This window comes from Onychomys torridus, chromosome 7 (genome assembly GCF_903995425.1).
Source record: "Onychomys torridus chromosome 7, mOncTor1.1, whole genome shotgun sequence".
Taxonomy (NCBI): Eukaryota; Metazoa; Chordata; class Mammalia; order Rodentia; family Cricetidae; genus Onychomys; species Onychomys torridus.
In genome coordinates this window covers 49,541,979-49,567,253 of record NC_050449.1, presented here as the reverse complement: position 1 = coordinate 49,567,253, position 25,275 = coordinate 49,541,979, and the positions used below count along the sequence as shown (strand labels likewise).

Genomic DNA, 25,275 nt, shown 5'->3' with positions numbered 1-25,275 from the left:
CATCTCTCCAGCCCCCAACCATCACATCTTATGCTCATAGACATAGAGAACAGTAGTACCGCATGAACAGTAGGAGTGGGCTGGAGAGATGGTTCAGTGGTTAACAACACTGGCTGTTCTTCCAGAGGACCTGGGTTCAAAGCCACAGGAACAAAAATCTGTCTTCCTGCTTATTGCAGAATGCCATCACCTAGAATAGGTGCAGAGTGGGGTGGTGCTTGGAGAAAGGTGCATGTAAGTAGGACGCCGAAGTGTTTGGGCATTCTAGTGAATGCCTGGGGAAGATGATGAACCAGGGAGACTATAGGGAAACGAGATGATTAAGGACAGGTATAGTTTTAAGAGCAGCAACAAGGAAGAGTACTGTGGCAGAAGGAATAGTGTAGCTGAGCTGGCTTCTGCATCAGATCACCCTTCGATGTGTGGCTGCGGGCCATTTTTGGCATCCTTTCTAAGTCTTTACTTCCCTACCGGTAAAACGAGTCTGACAGTCACGGTACTAAAGCTGGGGCAGGTGTCTGACAGTCACGGGCACTCGGCATCTAAAGCTGGGGGAGGGCTGGTGCTATCAATGAACTAATAGTTCAAAGAATCTCACACACTCAGTGTTAATTGCGGCCTTCAGAGATGGCTCAGCGGAGGCGGAGGCATTGCCACCAAATCTGATGACCAGGGACCCACAAGGTGGAAGGAGAGAACTGATTCCCACAAGTTGTCTTCTGACCTTCACCTCCGTGCTGTGGGATGCTTGTGGGTGCGAACGTGAATACGGGCGCGCGCGAGTATACACACACACACACACACACACACACACACACACACACACCCTAACTTTTTTCTAAAAGGTGTTCATTATTACGATTCATCCAAGATTGAGAGAAGATAGCGAAATGTCGCCATGTATGAAGATGTATCTGTAATTGCAAATCTCAGTCCAAAATGCACTGCCCGGAGTAGAGCTGAACCGGTGGCTGACTGCCCAAACATTTCTGCCTCGCCAGTGAGCCAGCGTTTTCTGCTTTCTGGTGACTTCTCAGAGCTAGCAGAGCTTCTGGCATGCTAAAGTCTCCATAGACATGTATTGATGCCCTTCGCATTTCTCCCCAACTTAGATGGAGAGCTGCTTAGGTATCACGCGGTCACGAAAATCCCCACGTGATACGGGCCTTTCTAGGAAAGAGTAGTTAACAGGACAGAGTCCTGTGGTCTATGAGTCATCTAGTTCTAGTTAAAAGTAACTCAATAAGATGGGTGTTGTGTTTGGCCCACCAGAATTTCCCAAACAGAGGAATCTGCACCCAAGGGCGGTCAGAGGCCAGAGGAAAGGGCGCCGAGGCCTCGGCTCCTTTAAGAGGCGAGGCCACTTGGGCTTCCGAGGCCATGATTGGCTGAAGCGGCTGCAGACGCTGGGCTTAGTTGCCTGGGAACGGCCTAGGGGGCTTGCGGCGGGCTGCACGCAGCCGCGAGGTGCTTGCTGGGGCGGTGCGCGGCGGCGCGGGGGTCTGCGGGAACGCGGCTCGGGCCCAGCAGTTCTCAGCCGAGCCGCCGCCGCCGCCGCCATTGCCTGCTCGCTCTGAGCGCCGCTCCGCTCGCCCAGCCGGGCCTCCGCCGGCCGCCCGCACCATGGGCCAGTGCGGCATCACCTCCTCCAAGACCGTGCTGGTCTTCCTCAACCTCATCTTCTGGGTGAGCTGGCGGGCGGCCCCAGCCAGGGGAGGCCTCTGCGCGGCGCGGGTGGACCGGGCGGGCGCGGGAGCCAGCCGGAGGGGTCGTCCGGGCCCTGCGGCCCCGGAGCCCTTTGCAGGGCTTCTTCTCGGTCCCGACAGAGGTCAAGGCGGTGCAGACCGGAGGTTTCGGGGACTCGGGCCTGCTGGCGCGGTGCCAGGGTTCCGCGGGGCGCCGCGGCCGGAGCAGCCTGCGGGACGCTCGGCTCTCGGGGCCGAGTCTGTCCGGATGCCAGGCCTGACATGGGACACTCCCCAGTGAGTCGGGTTCCACTGTCTTTGTCTGAGCCCTCCCAGAGCCGGTGACAGTCCCCAAGACGTGTAGCAGCTACGCGGGGACGCCGGTGGAGTCCCGGGCCAGGAATTTCGGCTTAGAGCTCTTTGTGTCGAGTTGCTTGGCTGGCTGGTAACCAGCCCAGAAAGCTGAAAGCATTCAGCCTGAGACAGCAGAGCATTTCTTTGGTCAAGGAAATCGCTGTGGTGGGGATGGGTAGCCTGAAGTTATAAAGCCTTAATTTTAAGTGTTTCAGCTGCCCCGAGATTTTTAAAGCAACGAACTCACTTTTATAGGAGGGTTTTTTGGGGGGTGGGGGCGGGGTGGGGTGGGGGATATCCGACCCAGAGAAAGTGTTTATAACCGTCCTATCTTGTGGGCAGGCTCTTATCTCCCCAGCGACTTTGTAGTAACCTGTTGTTCTTTTGGCTCTCTCCACCTCTTGAGCCCTCTTCTGGACCTTGCGCCAGTAAGAATCTTTTTAAACATGTCTTCCATCACATCTCTTTTGTTTCATTTAAAAATCAACACAAAACAGCTCAACAGTAGAACAGGGCTCAAGCTGTTTGCCCTGATATTGTAAGTGAAAGTTTGGTAGTGTAGCGCAGTATAACCCACAGGCTAGCGTTGGATGTTTTCTGATAAATTATTAGTTATGGGCACACTACTGGTGATTAGGGACCCAACTGACCCTCGTGTCCTCAGACTGGTCTCAAGTTACTCTTCCTTTTCCCCATCTTTGTTATAAACACCTGTCCTGAGCAGTTTTCTCTGTCCACAGTACCCAGAACATTCTTTGAACAATCCACTGACCATACTTTAGTGTATCATCTCCCCCACCCTCCATTCCCATTCAGCTCCTATCGGAAAATATGCGCACTGATTCCGGAAACAGCCTTCCTATTCCTATTGCCCCTAACAGAGAATAAAACCTTCCATATATTGACTGCTGGTAGCTAAAAAGGACGTTCTAGATAATGAGGCACTTTGGTCTGTGGTTATTTGTGCAGGAGACTCATGATCGGACTCAGACTGAGCTACTTGAAATCACCTGTGTGGCATTGGGATTCCTGAGATTTCTTTTCCAATTTAGAACAGATGCTCCTCATACTTTAAATTACATGCCTGTTTGAAAGGAAAAATGTATTTTCAGAGATCCCCACATGAAAAACACTTTGTAGCTAATGTGATACTTAAGAGGCAGAAACTTTGTTTTGTTTTCTTCTTTCTTTCTTTTTTTTTTTTTTTTTTTACACTTTTTTTTTTTTTTGAGCTGGGGACCGAACCTAGGGCCTTGTGCTTGCTAGGCAAGTGCTCTACCACTGAGCTAATAAATCCCCAACCCCCCCCCCCCCCCCCCTTTTTAACTTTTTTGGGACAGGGTCTCACTATGTAGTTCTAGCTGTTTGGAACTCATTATGTAGACTAGGCTAGCCTTCAACTCACAGAGGTCCGCCTGTCTCTGCCTCCAGAGTCCTGGAATTAGCATGGGCCTCCACACCTGGCTTAAGATGGATATTTATATCTGGCTTGAGATGGATATTTATATCCACCTCAGTTATTGGGGATATTTGTCATAATAATTCCCTGTTGGTTTATAGAAGTAACTATTTGGTTTTGAAGAATATTTATTAGATGAATTCTAGGCCATTCACACACAGAGCCTAGATGTGTTAATGTGAGAAAACACTGGAAATACAGAAACCATTTTCTTTAAATAATCAACAAATTTATTGTATAATAATATATAATACCAGTTAATTCTTAATTCTGAGTGATTGCTTATGAATCCTTGGAAATTGTGTAAGTATATTCACTCCTGTAAATGTTGTAAACTTCTTAGTTTTGTTGAGGTTGACGTCATATTGTTTATTTAGTATACCTTTATCTGAGTTGGTAATAGTAAAACTTTTGTGAGCTTTGAGAAGGAAGTTAAGCAGAAAATAGGGGAGAATATGTAGTGTGGTGGAGGCAGCGGTATTTAGGCACATCTCCTGACAGTATTAACTTGTAGGCAGCTATTTGTTGAGCACGTTCTGCTCGCCAGTCATCGTGGTAAGAACTTACAAGAGTGTGATTTGGCTGGGAGTGTTGCTGTGCGGATTACAGATGAGGGCGTTAAAGCTTAGAGAGTTAAGGTGGCACACCCAAGATGTGGCAGGGCCTGTGTTCAAGCCAGGTGGTTGTCCCATTGCTAGAGCCTGTGGTGGTAGAGGAAGTTGTGACTTGAACAGATTTGGAAAGGGCGTGGGGCTCAGGGACAACAGTCATAGCTGTATTATAGGCCCTTTTCTCTAAAATGTACTGATTTTCACATTGTTAGAAACTGTACCCACACTTAAGCTGTACCTAGAAAACCCACACTTGAGGTGCCTAGAAATGTGTAACTAGAAGAGTTAGAGTCCTCTTCACAGATAAAGCCCGTGTTTATCAAGTTTAGATTTCCTTCGGCAGCTTGCTTGCACTGCCTCTCACTGTTGGTACTGGCTGTCCTTGGTAGGTGTTAAAAGTTTAATTGCTTTGGCACAACCATATATCTTGCTTGATACACTGGTTCCTTTGGCAATCTGTCCAGTGGGCTGAGATATGGAAATAGTCAGGCCTTAAATAATCTAACTGCCCAAACTATTAATGTAGAGTTAGTGTAGTTTGGGACAATGTATTTCTTAAAAGATAGACAGCTGCTTTCTTCTTATGTGTGTCTGTGTGTCTGTGTCTGTGTGTCTGTGTGTGTGTGCATGTGTGTCTGTGTGCGTGTGCGTGTGCGTGATCTCCAGTGTGGTATGTACATGCTACAACATACATGTATGTAGGTCAGAGGACAACTTGCAGGAGTTGTTCCTCCTACCATATAGGTCCTGAGGGTGGGACAAAGGTTGTCAGACTTGGTGGCACTGGCCTGAAACAGCTATTTCTAAAAGTCTGTTCTTCTGCAAATTCCTAGGATATTAGGGGTTTATAGCTTAAATGATAGTTTTTGACAAGTGAAAAGGATGTACAGTTTGTCTCTTAGGTATGTATGGCTGTTTTGCCTGCATGTATGTATGTACACTTTTATTCCTGATGCCTGTGGAGGCCAGAAGAGGGTGTCTGATACCGAGTTAAGGACAGCTGTGAGCTGCAGAATGGGTGCTGGGAATTGAACTCGGGTCTTGGGAGAGCAGCCAGTGTTCTTAACTGCTGAGCCATCTCTCCAGTTCCAAATCTTCTGTTTTTGTACAGTAATGTAGCTTTAAATATAACTGTATTAGTGCTTGATTCATGAGGCATTTATTAAAGATTAAGTGGGAGCAAGGGGGTGGTGACGCACGCCTGTAATCCCAGCACTCAGAGGCAGAGGCAGGTGGAGCTCTGTGAGTTCGAGGTTAGCCTGGTTTACAAAGTGAGTTCCAGGAAAGGCCAAAGCTACATGGAGAAACCCTGTCTCGAAAAACAAAAACAAAAAAACAAACAAAAAAGATTAAGTGGGCTTCAGGCAAAAGGCTGTATTTTGAAGACTGTTATAAAACAAGGTCGGGCTGGATTCTTAATTTACTAAGTCATTTGATTTGACCCAGGAGACTTTATCTGAAACATGTTTAAATGAAGAATTTTAGTTTAGCAGCAGTCTTTTGGTTTTGTATGAGTTCACGTGTGAGCACAAATCATTATATCCCATGCACCCATGTGGAGGTCAGAGGATAACCTCAAATGTCGGTCTCCTTCCACTTTGTTGGAGACAGTATTTTGGTTGTTTGCTGTTGCATGTACTGCACTGGCCAGCCCTCAAGCTCCAGGAATCCAGCCTTTCAGGGCTTCTCCGCTTCCGAGTGGATTCTGGAGATCATGCTCGGGGCCTTGTACACCCTGCACCATCACCACAGCCCTTAATCAGTACTTTCTAATACCACACCTTTATTCTGGTAGGTTTATTAGGTTCTTAATCCAGTCCTGTGTTACACATGTAATTTTATCTACCCTGTCATAAAGACCATCTGACTGGTATTTACTTTTCACATATTTATGTTAGGCATTGCAAGGGCTGTAAGAGAAAGCTTTGTTCATGCTTGTAGACTTTCTAATCTTGTGTGTCTGTTGTATTTCATCTGTGATGAGAAGTAACACTAAGACAACTTGTGGAGTGGGGAAACTTCCATCCAGAATGTCCAGCACTTGTGCTATTATAATTTATTCATATGGAATAGCCTCTGTGTAAAGTGTTAAACTGTATAAAATGTGTCCTGTTTCTAAAATACTTCTAAAGTACTTCTCTGTGTGAATATATATAACTAAGGAAAATTGCTTTGTTAAGCAAATACAAACATCTGCACACCTGTTATTGCAGAAAAGTTGTTACAGAACTTTCAAGTAGAACAAGACAAATGGGGAAAATACCAGAAAGTTAAGCCAGGGTGATGTGGATGTGATCTGGTGGCCACCTGAGGTTGGCAGAGGCTTGTCTAAGGAAGTACAGTTCAGTGTGGAATATAAGAAGCCAGTTTGGGGGTGATTGTAAGAGGTGAGGGAATTCAGGACGAAGGAGTAGCTAAGTCATAAAACCAGGGTGTACTTGGCATGTTCACATTATTTGGTAAAATAAGGACATACAGGTTATGTATGCTTCGTGCTCTTGGCTAAGGACATAGAGTGAAAAGGGCGGAGAGGTGGCTCAGCAGGTAAGAGCAGTTGTTGCTCTCACAGAGGACCTGGGTTCAGTTCCTAGCACCTGTCATCTATAGCTGTAGTTCCAGGAACCCTAATGACCTCTTCTAACCTCTGTGAGCATCAGGCACACACACGGTGCACAGATACACATGCAGCTAAAACACCCACACGTAAAATAAAAATAGACAACTCTAAAATAAAAAACGTAAGGAGAAAGAAATTGAAGTGTTCTCCAGTCTTGTCACAAGTCTCCGTAAGTCTGTACCCACTGTTTTCTGCCATGTCCTGTATCTGCATAGGTGAATACATCGGATATGTTGGTCTGCTTTTGTTTCCGGTGCTGCTCCTGGCTGTGGGATTGCTCTGAAGATGGTGGTGTTGTAATACCTCTTCAGCCCACAGGTGGTTTATTAAAATAGTTTTGCAGTTTGTTAAGGAGAGAAGTTCAGCTTTGTTGGGAAGCAAATCATGGTGCATACTGGAAATATATTTATTTATTTTTCTGTTTTTTTTTGTTTGTTTTGTTTTGTTTTTTTTAAAGCCAAGGTTTCTCTGTGAAGCAGTCCTGGCTGTCATGGAACTCACTCTGTAGACCAGGCTGGCCTTGACCCGAGAGATCCACCTGCCTCTGCCTCCCTAGTCTTGGTCTTAAAGGCGTGTGCCACCACCTCCTAGCTCCTCTTGGTTTTATGAAAAGGTTTCTGACTGTTACATTCTTAGTCATGCTGTGGCCTTCAACACAGCCCCTCGGGTTGTTTTGTTATTTTATTGCTCCTTTTATAACTGTAATTTTGTTGCTGTTAGGCATTGTAAATCTCAAGGAGTCCCGACCCACAGGTTGAGAGCTGCTGGTTCAGGTAGCCTGTAGGGCCGTTAGAGGAGCTCTTTGATCATAGTCTGCAGATGAAGTCTTCAGTCTCCTTTAGAACATCTATCTTTTAGAACTGGGTGGTGGTGCCTGTGCATGCCTGTAATCCCAACTCTTGGGAGGCAGAGGCAGGCGGATCTCCGAGTTCCTAGAGGGAGATCCAGGACAGCCAGGGGTACACAGAGAAACCTTGTCCTGAAAATCAAACAAACAAAAAAGAATGTTTATCTTCTAGAACATTTATTGTTCTTTGAAGTGTTTTAATGAATTTTATGTCATAAAATCTGATTCTAGTTAGAGAATTTTGTTTTGTTTTTCCCCAGAAAATTCCATAAAATTTTACTTGGCACCTAACAGGTACAGCGTAAGAATTGTGTAGTCAGTCTGCCTACCTCAGAAACACAGGTACTTTTCTGCTGCTTAATGGCTCAGCTAATGGGAGAAGGGAGGACACTTTAACCACGTTTCATTCTCTCTGGTATACACCCATTTATGTCTGTGGATGGGTCTTTTCTTCAGAGATGTAGTCTTAATTGTTATTAAACATATAGTTAACAGATTTCGTACTATAAATTGTCAGTTTCTCATAATAAAAGCTAATATTTAGCTTGGAAAAAAATCTTTTCTTCCTGCTCCTGTCCTCCCTCACACTCTTTTAAATAGCTTAACAGTCAGTAGATGAGAAGGTTTTATGTTTATTCATTTTTAATCTAAAAAGACTATAGTTGACATTATGTATTTTACATTGTTGCTGCTACTGATTTAAACACATAGCTAGACTCTAACATGATAAAGCTTAAGCACTCCAGACTCCCAACGTAACAACTGACTTTTTACGATTGGAGTGGGATGGGGCAGCCAAGGGTCTCAAAACACAAGTTCAACCTCCATGATTTGCTGCTGGCACCTGGAACCAAGTCTGAAAATGGCCTGTTTGTCTGTGGCTACTAGTCTGTCTCCAGTTTCATTACTGTCTGAACTTGGGGCCTTTCAACTGGTAGGTAGGCGTACACTGGATTATTGGGATCAACAGTAAGTATAAAAGACCAATTGAAAAATAAAAATACCGTATAATTGAGCATGCCCTTTTTAATGTTACAAAATAACAGTTCAAAAGGATTAAAATATTTATGAATAGTGGTAATGATGTCAGTGATATTGATTGCAGAAGTAGCTTGACACTACAATCCAAGTAGGCTTGACAAAGTTTTCTTTTTGGTAATATGATAAAGAATGTGTACCGACAGAAGTATCCATCAGAAAATATCTAAAGGCTGAGTCAAAGTCAGACCTAAAATAGTGATTAATGGGAGCAGTTGACAGGCACCTAGAGTGTGGGATTGAAGAGAGCTAGTTTATGTATTTAAAGGCAGACAGATCTAGGAATTAATCTGAAAAACAAAACAGTACAGTCTTAATTTCAGACATAACTTTAAATGTATTTCTGCAGGTGTGTGAAAATAAATATATAAAAACTTAAACATATCAGAAACAACTAAACCCCCATAATTTCATCACTCAAACTATCAACTTTTTCTTAAAAATGTTTCTGTACTAAAATATGTAGTTTCCCCCTTAATGTACTATAAACACACTAAGTTGTATTTTCAGCGTCTCAAGGCTATGATGCAAGCATGCCTCTTAGGCTTTGAGTTTTTGCTTTTGCTGTTGCCATTTTGTGGTGTTTTGACAAATGTACAAGTCATTGTTTCCATCTTGTGTACTTACACATCACTAGAAGTGGTGTTACTAGGTGTAAATGCTGAAGTTGATATGTGTTGCGGATTGTTTTCCAAAAGCATACTTTTGTACTAGTCTGTACTCCCTCTGGTATAAATTGAATCCTGCTTTACTTTATTATTGGCCAATTTGTCAAGTAGAAAATGATATTATCTTAGTAGCTTCAAAAGGTCTTGGGTAGAAGTAGCCTTGATTTCTGAAAGAGAGTTGAGGGTCTTTGGGATAGTCTTTTTATTGTTGTTTTTGGAAAGGTGTAGAGAGTTAATGAAGTATGTAAGCTAAGACTTCGTAGAGGAGTAATTTTGCTTAGTGACATGAACTGTTTTATCAGAGTAAGCCTGAGTGAAAGAAAGATTTTATGATTTCTAAGGTAGTCTTGATGGCAGGAAGGTAAAGTTTTGGGAAGGTTTCTTTCAGAAACGGATTGTACAGAATACCAATAATTCCTTGAAGGAAAATAATGAGGTATATACAAATCTAATATGGCTGCACAAGAAACTCAGAATTAAATGTTAAAATAAATGTGTGTGTGTGTGTGTGTGTGTGTGTGTGTGTGTGTGTGTGTGGTTTTTGAATCTCCCCTGCTTTGGATTTTGCTGTTTAGAATGTTTAGAATACATAGCACTTTTTAACCAGTTTCCCCACTATTTCTTCTCCCCCAGCCCCTATTCTTTATCAGTTGATTCTTGGAGGCAAAATTCACTCTGAAGGAGCAGTGATCATGTCTACAATCGCAAAAGTGGACCAGTGTAGAGCAGGGTCTGTCTGGACTCCATTGACCTCAAGGCCCAGGGCCTGATGACTGCTTGCATGCATATCTGAAGGAGCAGTTTCCTCCTTGAACCACTTTGCCACGGTAAACATGATCACTGCGCCAGAGTGAGTTCTGTTTGCCTCCTTTTCATACACATGTTCTGTGGGATGCTTCCATTGTCAGGGCTCTGGGTTTCCACACTGATAAACGGACAACATTCGATCGCCCAGTTTGAAACAGGTATGTTTAGTTTGAAGTTGCCACTTTGCAGAGATAGGTCTCAGAGTGCTTGATGACAGAGGAAATAGTTTTGTGGGTTTTAGGATTTCATTGGCTCATCTTCCCCTCCCCCCCCCCCAGAGAGTTGCGTTAACCCCACCACCACCAACAACACAACAAGAAAAAGCACTAACCCTGGTTTGTGGACATCAAGACAGCAAATGTTAGGAATGAAATTTCTTGCTTGAACACATTCACACTTGTGTAGATGTGAAGAAAGATTAAAAGGACAGAATTAGTGTCACACTTTTGAAACTTGTAATAGCTCAGTTTATAGAGGAACATTTCAGTTAACAGAAAAACACCTAAAGTTTTAAACTTCGGTGACTTAATTTAAAACATAGACAAAGTAAAAGAATGATTTTTTTCCCCCAAAAAAACCTCAGCCTTTCCCCTAAATTTCCCTTTTCTTTGTAAAAAGGATAGTTATTTTTAGCTCACTGTCCTGGCATAAATCTTCCTTATAGGCCCAGATTCTCTCAGTGGTGACCCATCAGCAGCTTCCAGGCTCCACAGTGCCCTGCCCTGCTTGCTGCTGCACCCGCCTCCTCCCTGCCTCTGCACCTGCCTCCCTGCCTCTGCACCTGCCTCCCTGCCTCTGCACCTGCCTCCCTGCCTCTGTACCCTCCTCCCTGCCTCTGCACCTGCCTCCCTGCCTCTGTACCCTCCTCCCTCCTCCCTGCTCTGCACCCTCCTCCCTGCTCCCTGCCTCTGCACCCTCCTCCCTGCCTCTGCCTCTGCACCCTCCTCCCTGCCTCTGCCTCTGCACCCTCCTCCCTGCCTCTGTACCCTCCTCCCTGCCTCTGTACCCTCCTCCCTCCTCCCTGCTCCCTGCCTCTGCACCTTCCTCCCTCCTCCCTGCCTCTGCACCCTCCCCCTGCCTCTGTACCCTCCTCCCTCCTCCCTCCTCCCTGCCTCTGCATGCTCTTCCCTGCCTCTGTACCCTCCTCCCTGCCTCTGCACCCTCTTCCCTGCCTCTGCACCCTCCTCCCTGCTGCTACACACTCCTCCCTCCCTCCTTCCCTCCCTCCCTCCCTCCCTCCTCTGCAGCTGCTTTGTTGGCAAAGTCCTGGTCCAATCCCATCACTGCCTCACAAACAGGATTTAACAAAGCTCACCTTTTAAGTGTATGTAGCTTTTCTAATAATATCCCGTCTGCATTAAAAATCAGAGTGACTGCAAAGTTCCCATCACTAGTAAGAACTACTTACGCTCCTCCCTGCAACTGACCATGCAAATTACTATTTATCTTGTGTGGCTATCTTTTATTTTTGTTTTTTATTCTGATGGTTGGGTGTCATTAAGGCAGATTCTTAGAATTGATTAGGTCTCTCTGTTTGAAATGAACCTGCTCTGTATTTCCAGACATTGTTTAGAAGAGAGGAGCACTCTGTTTACACTGTCCCCAGCAGTGCATACAGTGTCTACTTGGTGTGTCTATTGTATTGCTTCCTGCTGATGGTGAAGAATGGAGACTGTTAGAGTCCCCTCTCCCGTGAGCATTGCCTGTTGGATGGTTCGCAGATGGACTGAATGTCTGTCACCTTTCAGACGCTAAGCGGTTACCATGGGATTGACTGCCTTGCCTTCCATTGGGTGTGCTGCATCTAGTCGGGTTTGTTTTCCTACATTCTTGTGCTAGTTCCAGATGAATGCCTGCCTCACTCTGGTCAGAGAGGGACAGCCCAAGAGACATTGCACTTGGCCATTCTCAGCCATGATAAGTGTATCTTATAGAGGTCGCTTTAGGCTAAAGACTCACTTGATTTCTAAAATGCAAGTGGTTCCTCGGTGCCCTGTGCTGTATATTTTGAGTACGTATTATCCTCTTGTTACAGTTTGATTCAGAGTTATCTAGGCTAAAAAAAACCTTAATTTACTAGCTGGGTCTGATGGCACAATTGTTTAGTGCACTATACTTAAACAGAAAGTTAAAGTAAAGATTTAATTTTTAAATTTTATTCATTAAGGTTTATTTTTACTTTATGTGCATTGGTGTTTCTCCGGCCTGTGTGTGTGTCAGGGTGTCGGGTCCCCTGGAACTGGAGTTACAGACAGTTGTGAACTGCCATGTGGGGACTGGGAATTGAACCTGGGTCCTCTGAAAGAGCAGCCAGTGCTCTTAACTGCTGAGCCATCTCTCCAGCCCAGGGATTTATTTTTAATTGTGTCATGTGTGCACAGGCATGTGGATATGGTCGTCTGTAGGGACTGGAAGAGGGTACTGGATGACTCAGGACAGGAACAGGCATTATGGGAAGTTTTGAGTTGCCCAATATGGATCCTGGAAACCAAACTTACGTCATCCTCTGGAAGTGCAGTACATGCTCTTAACCATTAGAGCATCTCTCTAGGGCTGAATTCATTTTAAAACAATTTTCTTTTAATTGGGGGAGCAGAGCAGGACGAGTATATGTGCAGCAGTGCACGGGCCTGCAGAATCCAGAGGATGATGTTGGAACCTTTGGATAGGGGTGACGGGAACTGCACTCAGGTCCTGCTCAGGAAAGTAGTGTGTGCAGCCTTCTCTCCAGCCACCGCCCAAATCCATTTTAATTCAAACTTGTGTTTTTTTGTTTTTTTTTTTTTTTTTTGAGATGTTTGCCACAATTTCCACTGTTCAACTCCCTACCCCTTCTTTTTGAGGCAGGAACTCATTGTAGTCCTGACTTGCTTTAAACTACTGTGTAAATCAGGCAGTCCTTGAACTCATAGAAATTTGCCTGGCTCTGCCTCCTGGGTGCTGGGCTTAAAAGCATGGCCACCACACCTGCACCCTCTCCCCCATAAGCCTTTTAAGAAATAATTCTATAAAGTTTGTTCAGTGAAAGCTATGGGCACAATTTGATTAATTTGTGTTTGAACACTGAATTATTTGCTTTAGTAAACTGTGTTATTTTATATGTATGTTTGTGACTATATAACACATACGTGTAGTTGAAAGTGTTTTAATGAGACTTGTTACAGAGTCCACATACTTCCAAACTGTTAAGCCTCATCTTTTTTCTCATCCCACAGTGATGTACCCCCAAACCAGATATGCAAGTGAATTTCAACAGGCCTGGTAGCTCTCAGTCTAGCATTGTTTTAATGGTAGATTACTGACTGTGACTTACACCTGTTCTCGAGGTGGTGGCGGCCATCAGAATCCAGGAAGTGGATTAGTCACCAAATGGTGCTTGAGTAGTGAAGTGAAAACTGAGCACTGTCTGGACTGATGAGCAAACACATACAAGCCAGCTGAAGCCACTGCCCTTGCCATAGAGGTGGGGGTGTGGTGAGGTTCACTCTGTAAACGTGGCTAATGCTTGCTTGTGCTGGGCACTCTTTGAATTAATACATGTGGTGGTGTGGGGCTGAAAGGCACAGTCTGTGCCCAGGAGGTGTAGTAAGGAATTTGGTTAAATTGAGCCATTACTAAAAATGCCTGTTTGTGACTGGATGAGGGGCTAGTTAAGAATGGCTTCCATGAGGAAATGGCGATCCTTAAGCTGCATCTGAGTTAGTAAGACAGCTGCAGAGATGTCAAGTGGGGTGTGTGTATCGGTTTTATATTTTCGTAGTCTATGAAGGATGATGGAGTGTTCAGAAAGTTAAAGCCAGAGGCAAAACAGCTTAAGTCATTAAAATGAGTGTAAATTAGGCCTTGCCCCATTCATATTTTTAACAGTAACTCTCATGAAGAACATATTAAGGGACAGGGAGAGTCAGGGATCAAGATTCCGGGTAGCCAGGTTAAGACACATGCTGCAGTGAGGTGACGTCGAGGCACAGTAAAGGGGTGGCGTGGAAGTCAGCCGGACTTGAGGCAGGGATGAGGAAGTGTGGCGGCGCCTGGAGCTGAAGACCCCGTGGTGACAGTGAGAACATGAAGAGAGGAGAACTAGCGGTGGAGGAGAGGTGATCTAGAACAACTCCAGAGTCACTTACTAGTCTTAATTAGTCTGTTCATTCATGTGACAAATAGTTTGCTGAGTACGCAGTAGGGTGGTGGGCTAGGCAATTTCTTCCCATTAAAAAAAGTCCCGTCCTGTATGCACATATGTGTGTGCATGCACATACGTGTGTGCATGTGCATAAGCACACTCACACATGAGCATAAATCAGGTTACTGGAGCCTTCTTTTTCCAGATCTGACCATGATTGTAATGATGTATTATAAGAAGATAGACCTGTGGCATCCAGACTAAACCTAACAGACTTCAGAGGATTGAGTGGTAATCTCTCATGTTAACTTGGAAGTGGTTTGCTAGTTTGAAGATTTATGTTTAATCTTTCAAAGGCATGGTAATCACACGTGTGTGATAGCTGTGCAACATGTGCTCCCTAGAACAGACAGTAGCATCCTCGGCAGTGTGTGCCTGGTGGTCCCTGTGCAGGTAGCAGTACGCACAGAGCTGGGCGTGTAATAAAACCACAGGGGATGGAGAGTGTACAGAAGTGCCTGCTGTTGGAGAAGGAGCCCAGGGCGGGAATAGGCTTCCGGTCCTCACCTTCCCCTAAGTGTTCCAGCACCTGGGACTCCAAGTGCAGCCCCAAACCACAGCCACAGCGTTGGTGGGAACCTGTTAGAATGTAGCAGTTCAAACCCACTTGAGACTACTGAGTCAGAACCTGCAGTTTAATGAGTTCCTTGGGTGCTTTTGCTCACACAGGAGTTTGAGGAGCATGTTTCTAAAGAATAGGCAAATGGAGACAGGTTTGTAGTGTGCCTGAGCCTGGGCTCTTCGCTTCACCGTCTCCATCCCTAGGACAGCATATGCTGGGTTTCATGTGTGCTAATATTTTTCTAAGAAGGCTAAACAGATTTTTTTTTTTTGAGTTACTTTGCCTAGACTCAAGCCCTAACTCTGTCCCTTACATCATCTCTCTACTTGTAGAGTACAGCTAACGTGTGTTCTTGTCATTGTTATTTATTCAAGGTATGTTTCTTTCTACTGAAAAATAGGCAAGGTTTAGAAACTTTGCAGTTTATCTAGTAAAGAGTTTTACCAGAGGTGGTAGCTCATGCCTTTAATCCCAACAAGTGGGTCTGAGCTTGGTCTCTAGAGTGAATTCCAGGAGAGCTAGAGCAACACAGAGAACCCTGTCTCAAAAACTAACACAAAAGCATTTTAAATAATGAATCAGGGATGTTTTAGCTTTACTGATTTAAGAGTAATGGGAAATCTCATTTACTTATAGCCTCTTGGGTTGAAGACGCCTCAGCTGGTAGAGGTTTAACATGAGCAAAGCCCTGGCTTAGGTCTGCAGCACCACCTACACTGAGGTGATGGTGCCATGTTTGATGGTGGAGGCAGGAAGAGCAGAAATTCAAGGTTGTCCTTGATACATAGAGGATCAAGGTCAGCTGAGATACACAAGCCACAACCTAATGACCAGGCAAGAGTGGGGCCACTGTGGCCGTGGCACTCAGACTGGTTTTCCACCTGCTTTCACAGGGGGCAGCTGGTATTCTCTGCTATGTGGGAGCCTATGTCTTCATCACCTACGACGACTATGACCACTTCTTTGAGGATGTGTACACGCTCTTCCCTGCTGTGGTGATCATAGCCGTAGGAGCCCTGCTTTTCATCATTGGCCTAATCGGCTGCTGTGCCACTATCCGGGAGAGTCGCTGTGGACTCGCCACGGTGAGTTAACACTTCCTCATTCAGCACATGTCAGACGATGGGGACTGTTTCATGTGGTCCTTTTTCTTGAATGAGGGTGAAGTTCTGTAGATGTAGATGCCTTGGCCTTAAAACTGCATCAGAATTAACACGTGCCTTAAACTTCTAGAGGTTGTCCCATATACTTTTTTTAATCAAGAAAACATTTAGAACTATTTTTTTAATCTCTACTTAATTTCTGACGATGTTTCCTTGCAGTTTGTCTTCATCCTGCTCTTGGTTTTTGTCACAGAAGTTGTTGTGGTGGTTTTGGGATACGTGTACAGAGCAAAGGTATGTTGTCCACTGTGACTCACACAGTGCTTTTCAGGTGAAGTAGAACCAGTCAGCATTTTCTTTTGGCTTATTTCAGCGAAGCCACTGCGTTGAGATGCCTAAGGTCAATTAGCATTTCTGTTCTCGATAGAGCTGAGTACAAATTCTAATATTTTTATAGACATTTGATATCCACATGTGGGGCATTTCCCTAATACACAGTTGCTTTGCTCCTTTTGAGTGGCTTGTTTTGCCGACCTCTTTTGCATAGTCTTTGAAGGCTATTAACCTGTGTAACTTAATAGATTGGAACTGTCTGCTGCTAGCTTGAATCTAACTGGAGCAGGAAGTCTCTTTTTCTTTCTGTCAATGTACAGAGTACTCTGGCAACTTGAAAACATGCTACTTAGGAATTTTAGCTGTAACCTTGACTGATGTTACTTTGAGCAGTATTTTTGAGGGATGGAGTCTTCCCTTTTGATTCAGGTGGAGAATGAGGTTGATCGAAGCATTCAGAAAGTGTATAAGACCTACAATGGGACCAACTCCGATGCGGCCAGCCGTGCTATTGACTATGTACAGAGACAGGTGAGCTTCCTGGAAAGTTGTTCACGCCTGAATCCACAGGAACTAGCTCTTCTCTTTCTGTGTGTGTGGGCTGACCCTCCACAGCTGTAAGAGAGTGTGTTCCTGCAGCCCTGCCTCCAAGTTGATTGCTTTTTGCCAGTCTTGTTTCAGCTATTATATGTACATATTTTTGCTTCATTTTCTTAAATTAAGTCACAGACATTTCAAATCTTAAGCATTTTACCATTGGAAATGATATTTAACTCAGAGCTGTATATTTTAACATGTGAGGTATGAGTATTTGGAGACTGAGAGACGGCTCAGTGGTTAGGAGCATGTCCTGTTTTGCAGAGAACATGAGTTTGTTTCCCTACACCCATGGGAACAGCTTCCAACCACCTGTAACCTGGCTTCCATAGTTACCTGCACTTGTATGCCCATATCCACACACACACACACACACACACACACACACACACACACACACACACACTTAAAACTCAGCCATATTTAAATTGAGATTGAAAATGCAGTTCTTCAGTCATACTAACCATATTTTAAGTGCTCAGTTCATCCCCCTGTGGCTGGTGGCTCCATGTTGGACTGGAACGATGTAGTGTGTTGTTCACTGTGGAAAGCTCTGCTGAGATCACTGATCTGGAGTAGCTTGTTAAACTGTGCATGGAGCTCAACACAAACACCTGCCTTACCTAAGGAATCTCTCTCCTATCTAGTTGCACTGTTGTGGAATTCATAACTATTCAGACTGGGAAAATACAGATTGGTTCAAAGAAACCAAAAACCAGAGTGTTCCTCTTAGCTGCTGCAGAGAGACTGCCAAAAGCTGCAATGGCAGCCTGGCCAACCCCTCCGACCTCTACGCCGAGGTGAGTTTGAACTGTTTCCACTCCAGTCACTGCCCTGGGGCTTCTTTTCAGTCTATTCACTTGACTGTAATAGCATTTTGTTTCACTATAAATATCTTAATGCACTGTATTTTGTTGGAAATGTTCATTATGGTTACACTGATCATTATTCCTTTTCATTTCCATTGCTGCCAGTGAGTAGTAATTTGTATCTGCAGCTTTCTCTTTAGAAGCAGGTCTAACGAGGCTGTGTGTTACAGGGGTGTGAGGCTCTGGTTGTGAAGAAGCTACAAGAGATCCTGATGCATGTTATCTGGGCAGCGTTGGCCTTTGCAGCCATCCAGGTGAGCAGGGCTGGCCAAGGAGCGTTGGCAGAGGTGGTTTGTCCTCCTATGGCAGCAGCCCTAATGGTGTCAGCTACTGAGCAGAGAGAATCTTCGTGGATCACTTAGAAGTGATTCCAATTCCAGCCACCAGTTTCCAAAATCTGGTCTCTGGACCTAGACCCAGAATGGTTTAAAGACATCAGTGATCTTTCTGAGGAGGGATTATGTTTAGTGAGGACACCATTCAGAAAACAAACCTGTCACGGGGTGTTCCTGGAGGATCTTTTGATAGACCTCCACCGATGGTGTTAAAATACTGCTATGTTTCAGTTTGGAAAAGGAAAGCTTCCACTTCATTCTTTTCTACACTGTTTCGCTTTCTACTCCTTATTTTTCTGTTCTTGAGTTTTGTGGTTTTTGTTTGTTTTTACTTTTTAAATTTATTTACTTTGCTATACTGGAAATCAAACCTGGCATCCCATGTATGCCAGGTGAGTGCCTGTCTGTGTGTGTGTCTGGAACACACACACATATACATATCTATATATCAAGACTTTTAATACTAGTCCCTTCTAAAAGGCACAGTTTTGTTGCTCTATAGAAAGGATCTCCCAGGAAGAACTGAGGCTCTGGCCTTTTCTGTTTGTGGACTTAGTTGTTGTAGACTTACTACGGGAACTAAGAAGCCCCTGACGTCACTTGGCATATACAGAGGTATGCCATGCCATTGTTGGTAGCTAAGGGAGCCTGCTTTTCCCTCTCTGCCAGTGAAAACAGTCTTTGTAGTCAAGCTGGTGAAATTATCTGGTAATTGCTTCATCACTTAATTGCCTTCCATCAACCATACACCCTCATCTCTTAGCCCCACAGGAAAACTATTAAGTTAGAAGGATAAGCACTTTGCATGCCGCAGAGCTGCCCACATTCCTAGGTTCTAAGGTTTATACAGTGTATGTTACCAGTTCTGTTGGGTTAACATTTTGTAGTCAATTGAGAGTAGCCAGCTATTTGGAAAGCTTTTCTGTCAGATCTAGTTTTGAGCATTTGTTTGTTTTTTTGTTTTTTGTTTTTTCGAGACAGGGTTTCTCTGTGTAGCTTTGGTGCCTGTCCTGGATCTCGCTCTGTAGATAGAGATTTGCCTGGCTCTGCCTCCTTGAGCATTTTAGAAAAGCTTTTAGGTTTTGAAATAGGTTTCTAGCTTCAAATATCTTTTAAGACACCTTTTTTGTTAGTTTGTTTTTCAAGACAGTTTTTTTTTTTTTTTTTGTAACTTTGGAGTCTATCCTGGCCCTCGCTCTGTAGACCAGCCTGGCCTGGAACTCACAGAGATCCTCCTGCCTCCCGAGTGCTGGGACTAAAGGCGAGGGCCACCACTGCTGGGCTTGAAGACACCTTTTAATTGTTCTATTAAAGGCAACATAATCACCACTTTAAATGTAAGCTGTTTGGCTTTCCTGATCTTTGCGTACTTGAGCAGAAGCTATTGTATTTACTGGAAAGTGCCTTGACAGTGGCAAAGGGGGATTTTTTATTTCGCTAGTATTCAAACAGCAATGAAACGATTCATTAAAAAGCCTACCTCTGCATTTGCTATGGTCTCTGCCATCCTGAGCATTTACTTTGCGGCTTAGCATATCAGTAATCTGGTGATCAGCAGGCATGTATTCCATATTTTGATTATGTATGCAAACCCATTCATTTAGCTAAAACCAATGAAATAGGGCAGTCTTCCCAAGTAGAGTTCTGGCCTGTGCGTTGTTGGTAACTGTGATGACAAAGCTGTACATATTAGAGTGCAGAGAAAGCTTTGGGATTGTGTTGATGGTGCTCAGGAGGTACACAGCTGCTCCATGAAGACTGATGAAAGATGTCTCAGCAGCGTGCCCTGGCTTAAGTAGTAGCTTGTAAAGACGTGATTTTGTTTTGTTTTGTATTTTGATTGATTTTTTTTTTTTTTTTTAAGATTAGCAAGGCTAAGTTAGGGATTCTGAGCTTTCACAGATTTAAAACCTGGTGTTGGAGAACGAAAAAACTTTGGCCCAAGCAAAATAATAGCTTTCCCCTTAATGTATTTTCTTTAAGAGTGCCTGTAACTGTTCTGAGGTTTTGGTATTCAATTGTGGTGCAGATTGTTGTCCTGAGTGTGGAAAACTGTGATGACAGGTGACTCTATAACTTTTTTAAAGATTATTTTATGTTTGAGTGCTCTATCTGCATGTGTGCCTGCAGGCCAGAAGAGGGCACTAAATCTCATTACAAATGTTTGTGAGCCACCATGTGTGTGCTGGGAATTGGACTCAAGACCTGTAGAAGAACAGCCAGTGCTCTTAATGGCTGAGTCATCTCTCCAGCCCCAACTCAATAGCTTTCATACCTGTAACATGACATGGAATGCTCAGACTCCAATTTTTCCCCTCTGTTTCCCCACGCAGACTAGGACGAGCGAGGATAGTATAGCCGCCACACAGTAGTGCAAGACAGAAGCCTGCACTCCACTTCAGCTTGTGCTCTGTCCAGTCGCCAATCAAAGAATTGGGCTTTTCAGATCAGATGTGTAATTCTTCTTCTGAACCCTGACTAATTGGCACTCTAGGTAGGTAGAATACAGAGAGAAGATGGCACAGTTGAGTGGATGCAGCAGAGATCTGGTTTGTTTCTTGATTCAGAAAGCCTAAATATTTACTGTGTGTCCCTTTGAGAAAACATTTACTAACCCTTGCTCCAGCCTAGTTAAATTACCCAATTTTGTGTAGGATCAAAGAGAAAGAACCCTGAAAAGAAAACCCTAGCTAATTATTATAATAGGATTTTTAATATAAGCAAGAGAAGCTTAACATTTTTCTTATATCCCTTGTCAGATTATTAATCAGCATGATGTTACACTTCTTTGCAAATAAACAAATGACCAACTAGGAATTTTGTATCTAAAGTTCTAATAACAGTACAAATCAAGGTTTTGATTCATTAAGATCTTGAGGGATTGTGCTGAGCAGACAACATGGGGAAGATTGATTGCCAGTTTCTTCCAGTGAGCATGCTCTTAAGGTGGAGCAGTCAAGAACAGACTTTACCAGAGGCTAGGGGAAGGGGTTAAGTGGGGATAGTGGGGACTGGAAAAATGACTCAGTGGTGAAAGATGCTTGCCATCAAGACTAACGACCTGAGTTTGAGCCCTAGGACACACATGATAGGAGAGAACCAACTTATACTGGGACCTCCACACGTGCCCCACCCCATACGTGCATACAAAATAAAATTGTAATTTAAAAACTCCCTCTAACTGACAAAGGTAAATCTCAGTCTTGACCCCAGTACTTGAACCCTACCCTTCCCTCAGCTTGCAGAGCTAAAACATACCACAGCCTGGGAATTAGCACTGATAGTCTCTAATCCCATCCAGATTCCTCATGTGTGTTTAGTCAGTTCTGCATAAGTTGTATAACCTGAGCAGGTGTCTGTATCTACCACCACAGTCAAGATATCAAGGGCTGAAGAGAGGGCTCAGCAGTTAAGAACACTCACTGCTGTTGGAACTCAGTTCCCTCCAGTACTTATATGGTGGCTCACAACCATCCAAAATTCAGACCAGAGGTCAGACACTCTCTTCTGACCTTAGTGGGCACCAGGCATACATGTGGTTCACATACATGCAAGCAAAACAAAAAAGATGTATTTACTTTAGTGTATGAATGTTTTGTATGCCTTCATGTCTGTACTTGTTGAATTCCCTTACACTGGGTTACAGATGGTTGTGGGCTACCACATGGCATGCTGGGTCCCCTGCTAGAACTCAACTCATTTCCTCTGCAAGAGCAGTAAGTGCTCTTAATCGTTGAGCCAGCTCTCCAGCACCAATATATTAAAACAATCAAAACCCAAGTGATTTCAGTACAACTGTCCTGCCCACTACATATCTACTAATAAACAGGCCTCTATTTCTAATATTCATCAGTTCAGAATGAAGTACAAAGAGAATCACACACAGATGGGTCTCTTTTGGATGTAGATCTCCCTTGTTCCATGGCTGTGCACTGCCCCATTTTAGGGGAATACTTTAATTGATGTTAATAGGCACTTCTGTACGTCCTATTAAAATGCAAGTAGTGGTTCTGTTTTGTGTGTCACGGTCTGCCTATAGCAAAAAGTGTATGCTGTGAAACTGAAGAGTTAAAGATACATGATGAGTATTGATAGGTACTTAGCTATCATTTCTTAGAAAAGGATGCTTCCAGTACAAACGATTTTTAATTTTGTGAGAGAATACCTACTTCTCTCTCTCTCTCTCACCTCCACCTACATAGAACATCTTATTTGGTAGTTTTTTATTTTTTGGATTTTGTTTCCCTGTGTAGTCCTGGCTGTCCTTGAACTCACTCTGTAGACCAGCCCGGCCTTGAACCCACAGAGATCCACCTGCCTCTGCCTCCTGAGTGCTGGGATTAAAGACGTGAGCCACCACCACCTGGCTGGGCAGTTAGTTTTTTAACTTACCAGTTGTCTTAGGATAGTAAGCATTTTTTAAAAAAACATTTTATATTTGATGTTATATTTGGCCTAGGTAAAGATTGCTTCCCATGACTTGAGTAGTACAAGGGGACACTTTCATTAAAAGATATAATATTAAAGCTGTTAACATTGAAGGTGGGAAAAGCAGTCAAAGTATTTCACTAAATTATTTCTTAAAGGTGGGATCTACAATTACCTCAAAACAAAAGGCAAGGGCCAAAGCTACACCCTGTAAGCTTCTAAATTCCCCCAAATATTGAGTGCTTGTGCAGCAGAAGAGTTCATAGAAACAGAGAAGTGAGTTGCCTCTAAAAAAGGCTCAAGAGGCCAAGAGTGATGATTCGGCAGTTAAAGCATTCCATGCAAAGCAAGACAAAAGCTCGGATCCCATATAAATGCAGGAGACCTGGCAGCCTGGAACTCTGGCTTAGAGAGGCAGAAATGGAGTCCTCAGAGCAGGCTGGCTAACAAAGCAGAGCTGGGACAAATGTGAGATAGGTGGGGATGGGAAGGGAGGTTTTTTTCCCTCCTAGCAAGTCAGAGATTCCTGAGATGAATACTTCATTGCTTAGTTTAACATTGCCTGAAAATGTGTGTTTGGTTTTATAGCTATTCTAAGAATGCTTTGATGTGTAATGAACAGAAATATATTTCTCTAAGAATTGATACTAAACGCACCTAGAATTAGAGATATTTAGCAAACGTTCAACAGTTTCTGCTACCAGAGTGTGTACGGTTCTGTAGACCAGTAGCTACTTGATAAATATAAATGTAAGGGTGCTGATGATCTGAACAGCAGCCTCCCAGCCTGAACGGGTAAATGGCAGCTGATGGAAGGCAGAATCATCATGTGGCTCTAAACATGGAGAGTTCAGACTAGGGACAACCATATTCTCTGTGTCTCATACTTCTGACTTTATAGACCCAGGTACATTTGCTAAACTTAGATTACCGTATGTATAAAGACCCTTGCCTTTTAAAATACAGTTAACATAGGCCCTTCGCTGTCTGTGAGGACTTGAATCAGCAAAGTAACATTAGTTACTATTTGTATTTTGTGAGAAATTGGGTCAAGAATTTTAGAACCTTTTTTTGGCAGGGGCGGGGTGGAGTGGGGGGTGTTGAGACAAGGTTTCTCTGTGTAGCTCTGGCTGTCTTGTTCACTCTGTAGACCTGGCCGGCTTTGAACTCAGAGATCCACCAGTCTTTGTCTCCCAAGTCCTGGGTTTAAAGGTGTACACCACTGCCCAGCCGGAATCACTTCCTTTAATATTACAGTTTAATAATGTAACATGTCTCTGTTTCAATATGTTGCTCCAGAAGAACTTAACTAAAATGGAAAATTACTAAGGCATAATGGCCTTTGACAAGCAATATGTCAATAATGTCACAGAATCAGAAGTAGTAAATAATAAACAGAAGCCTTCACAATACAGTTTGGGCACTGGGACTGGCTTTCTACCATAATGGTTTTGGGTGGGTTGTTGATGAAGCCTCTCCCCAAATCCAGATGCCAAAAAGATACCATCCAACCGGTTTCTCTAGGCTTGTGATGTCCAGCAGGGGAGTCATGGCCACATGTTTAACAGAAGTAAAAGTTTAAAATGCAGCTCCTCAGGGGCGCTGGCTGTATTCAAGGGCTTGGTAGGCACCTGTGCACAGACTCAGGCCATCAGCAGAGAAACTGCTTTGGGGAGCACGGCCGTGTGGCTTTAATGAGACTCTCACTAAAGAGAGCTTTGGGTTGTACAGCTTCAGAGTTGCTGGATAGGAAGCAGGGAAGTTGACACTTAGCACTTAGCCACATACGTTAAATATTATGTGTTCATGAGAAATTTCCTCTTTCATTGTTTTTTGACAATTTGGGGTCATTAAAACTTGAAATAAGTTTATTGCCAATAAAGAAACAGACATTTGCCAAGTAGTTGTTAGGCATTTCATACCGTTTTCTTCCTGCAGCTGCTGGGCATGCTATGTGCGTGTATCGTGTTGTGCAGACGGAGTAGAGACCCTGCCTATGAGCTGCTCATCACGGGTGGAACCTACGCATAGCAGACGGCGCCAGTCTGAGCTGATTTTTAGTATCCTTGTTCTGATTTGGAAGGTGAATCGAGCAGGCCTGTGGCAGTTGGCTCCTGAGTTCATCTAGTCAAAGCACACGCACACTGGTGTTGGACAGTAGCTTGGCATTTCTGTATCCACCCGCTTACCTACCCATCTGTGGCTCTCTTACCCTTGTTCTTGCTGACTCTCCCTGCCCTTAATCTCCAACCATTTACAAGTTCTGTGGTGTGGTGGGACTAAAGGAGGGGTGGGCCTGCTTCTGTCGCCTCCGGGAGTGGTGAGTGGGACAGTGTTGTATCACTGGGCCCTTTTCGTCTTCACGATGAGAACTCTTGGCCAAAGGTGTGGGGGTGAGAGGGAGGAAGCCAGCTATCTGGTGCCCCTCATCAGTGTCCTTTTAAAGAATATATACTGTAGTACAGTAACATAGCAGTTGTACGAAATGGCTAACATAGATTTTAGAATCATACGGTGTATGCCTTTGTTCATCTTCAAAATCAGAGACTGATCTTTGAAACTAGTGGTTTTTAATCAAAGCTGGCTTTATAGGAGGGCTATAACGTATGCACTACTGTTTTAAAGCAATTAGTGTGAGTGTGTGTGATTGAACCCATTCATCATCAGTCTTAAACTCATTAGAGATAATGTACCCATGTAGACTAGCAAAATAGTATGTAGATGTGATCTCAATTGTAAATAGAGAAATTTAATTCAATAAACTCTGTATCAGCCCTCA

The 25,275-nt window shown here is 43.9% G+C and overlaps 1 protein-coding gene across 1 annotated transcript; it reads left to right on the top strand.

The window, feature by feature from the left end:
- The first annotated feature begins 1,406 nt into the window (after positions 1 to 1,406).
- Positions 1,407 to 25,275, top strand: Tspan3 (tetraspanin 3). The gene is made up of 7 exons (XM_036193922.1): positions 1,407 to 1,686; positions 15,725 to 15,916; positions 16,154 to 16,228; positions 16,697 to 16,798; positions 17,512 to 17,664; positions 17,904 to 17,987; positions 24,435 to 25,275. Exons 1-7 carry the CDS (start codon positions 1,624 to 1,626, stop codon positions 24,525 to 24,527), a joined length of 762 nt encoding a protein of 253 aa, XP_036049815.1. The 5' UTR covers positions 1,407 to 1,623; the 3' UTR covers positions 24,528 to 25,275.

What these genes read in the sequence shown, in the direction of transcription:
- Tspan3 (XM_036193922.1), top strand. Translation starts at nt 1,624, where the DNA reads ATGGGCCAGTGCGGCATCACCTCCTCCAAGACCGTGCTGGTCTTCCTC. An exon ending in GTCGCTGTGGACTCGCCACG is followed by an intron (nt 15,917 to 16,153) that starts GTGAGTTAACAC and finishes GTTTCCTTGCAG; the next exon opens with TTTGTCTTCATCCTGCTCTT. An exon ending in TGGCCTTTGCAGCCATCCAG is followed by an intron (nt 17,988 to 24,434) that starts GTGAGCAGGGCT and finishes TTCTTCCTGCAG; the next exon opens with CTGCTGGGCATGCTATGTGC.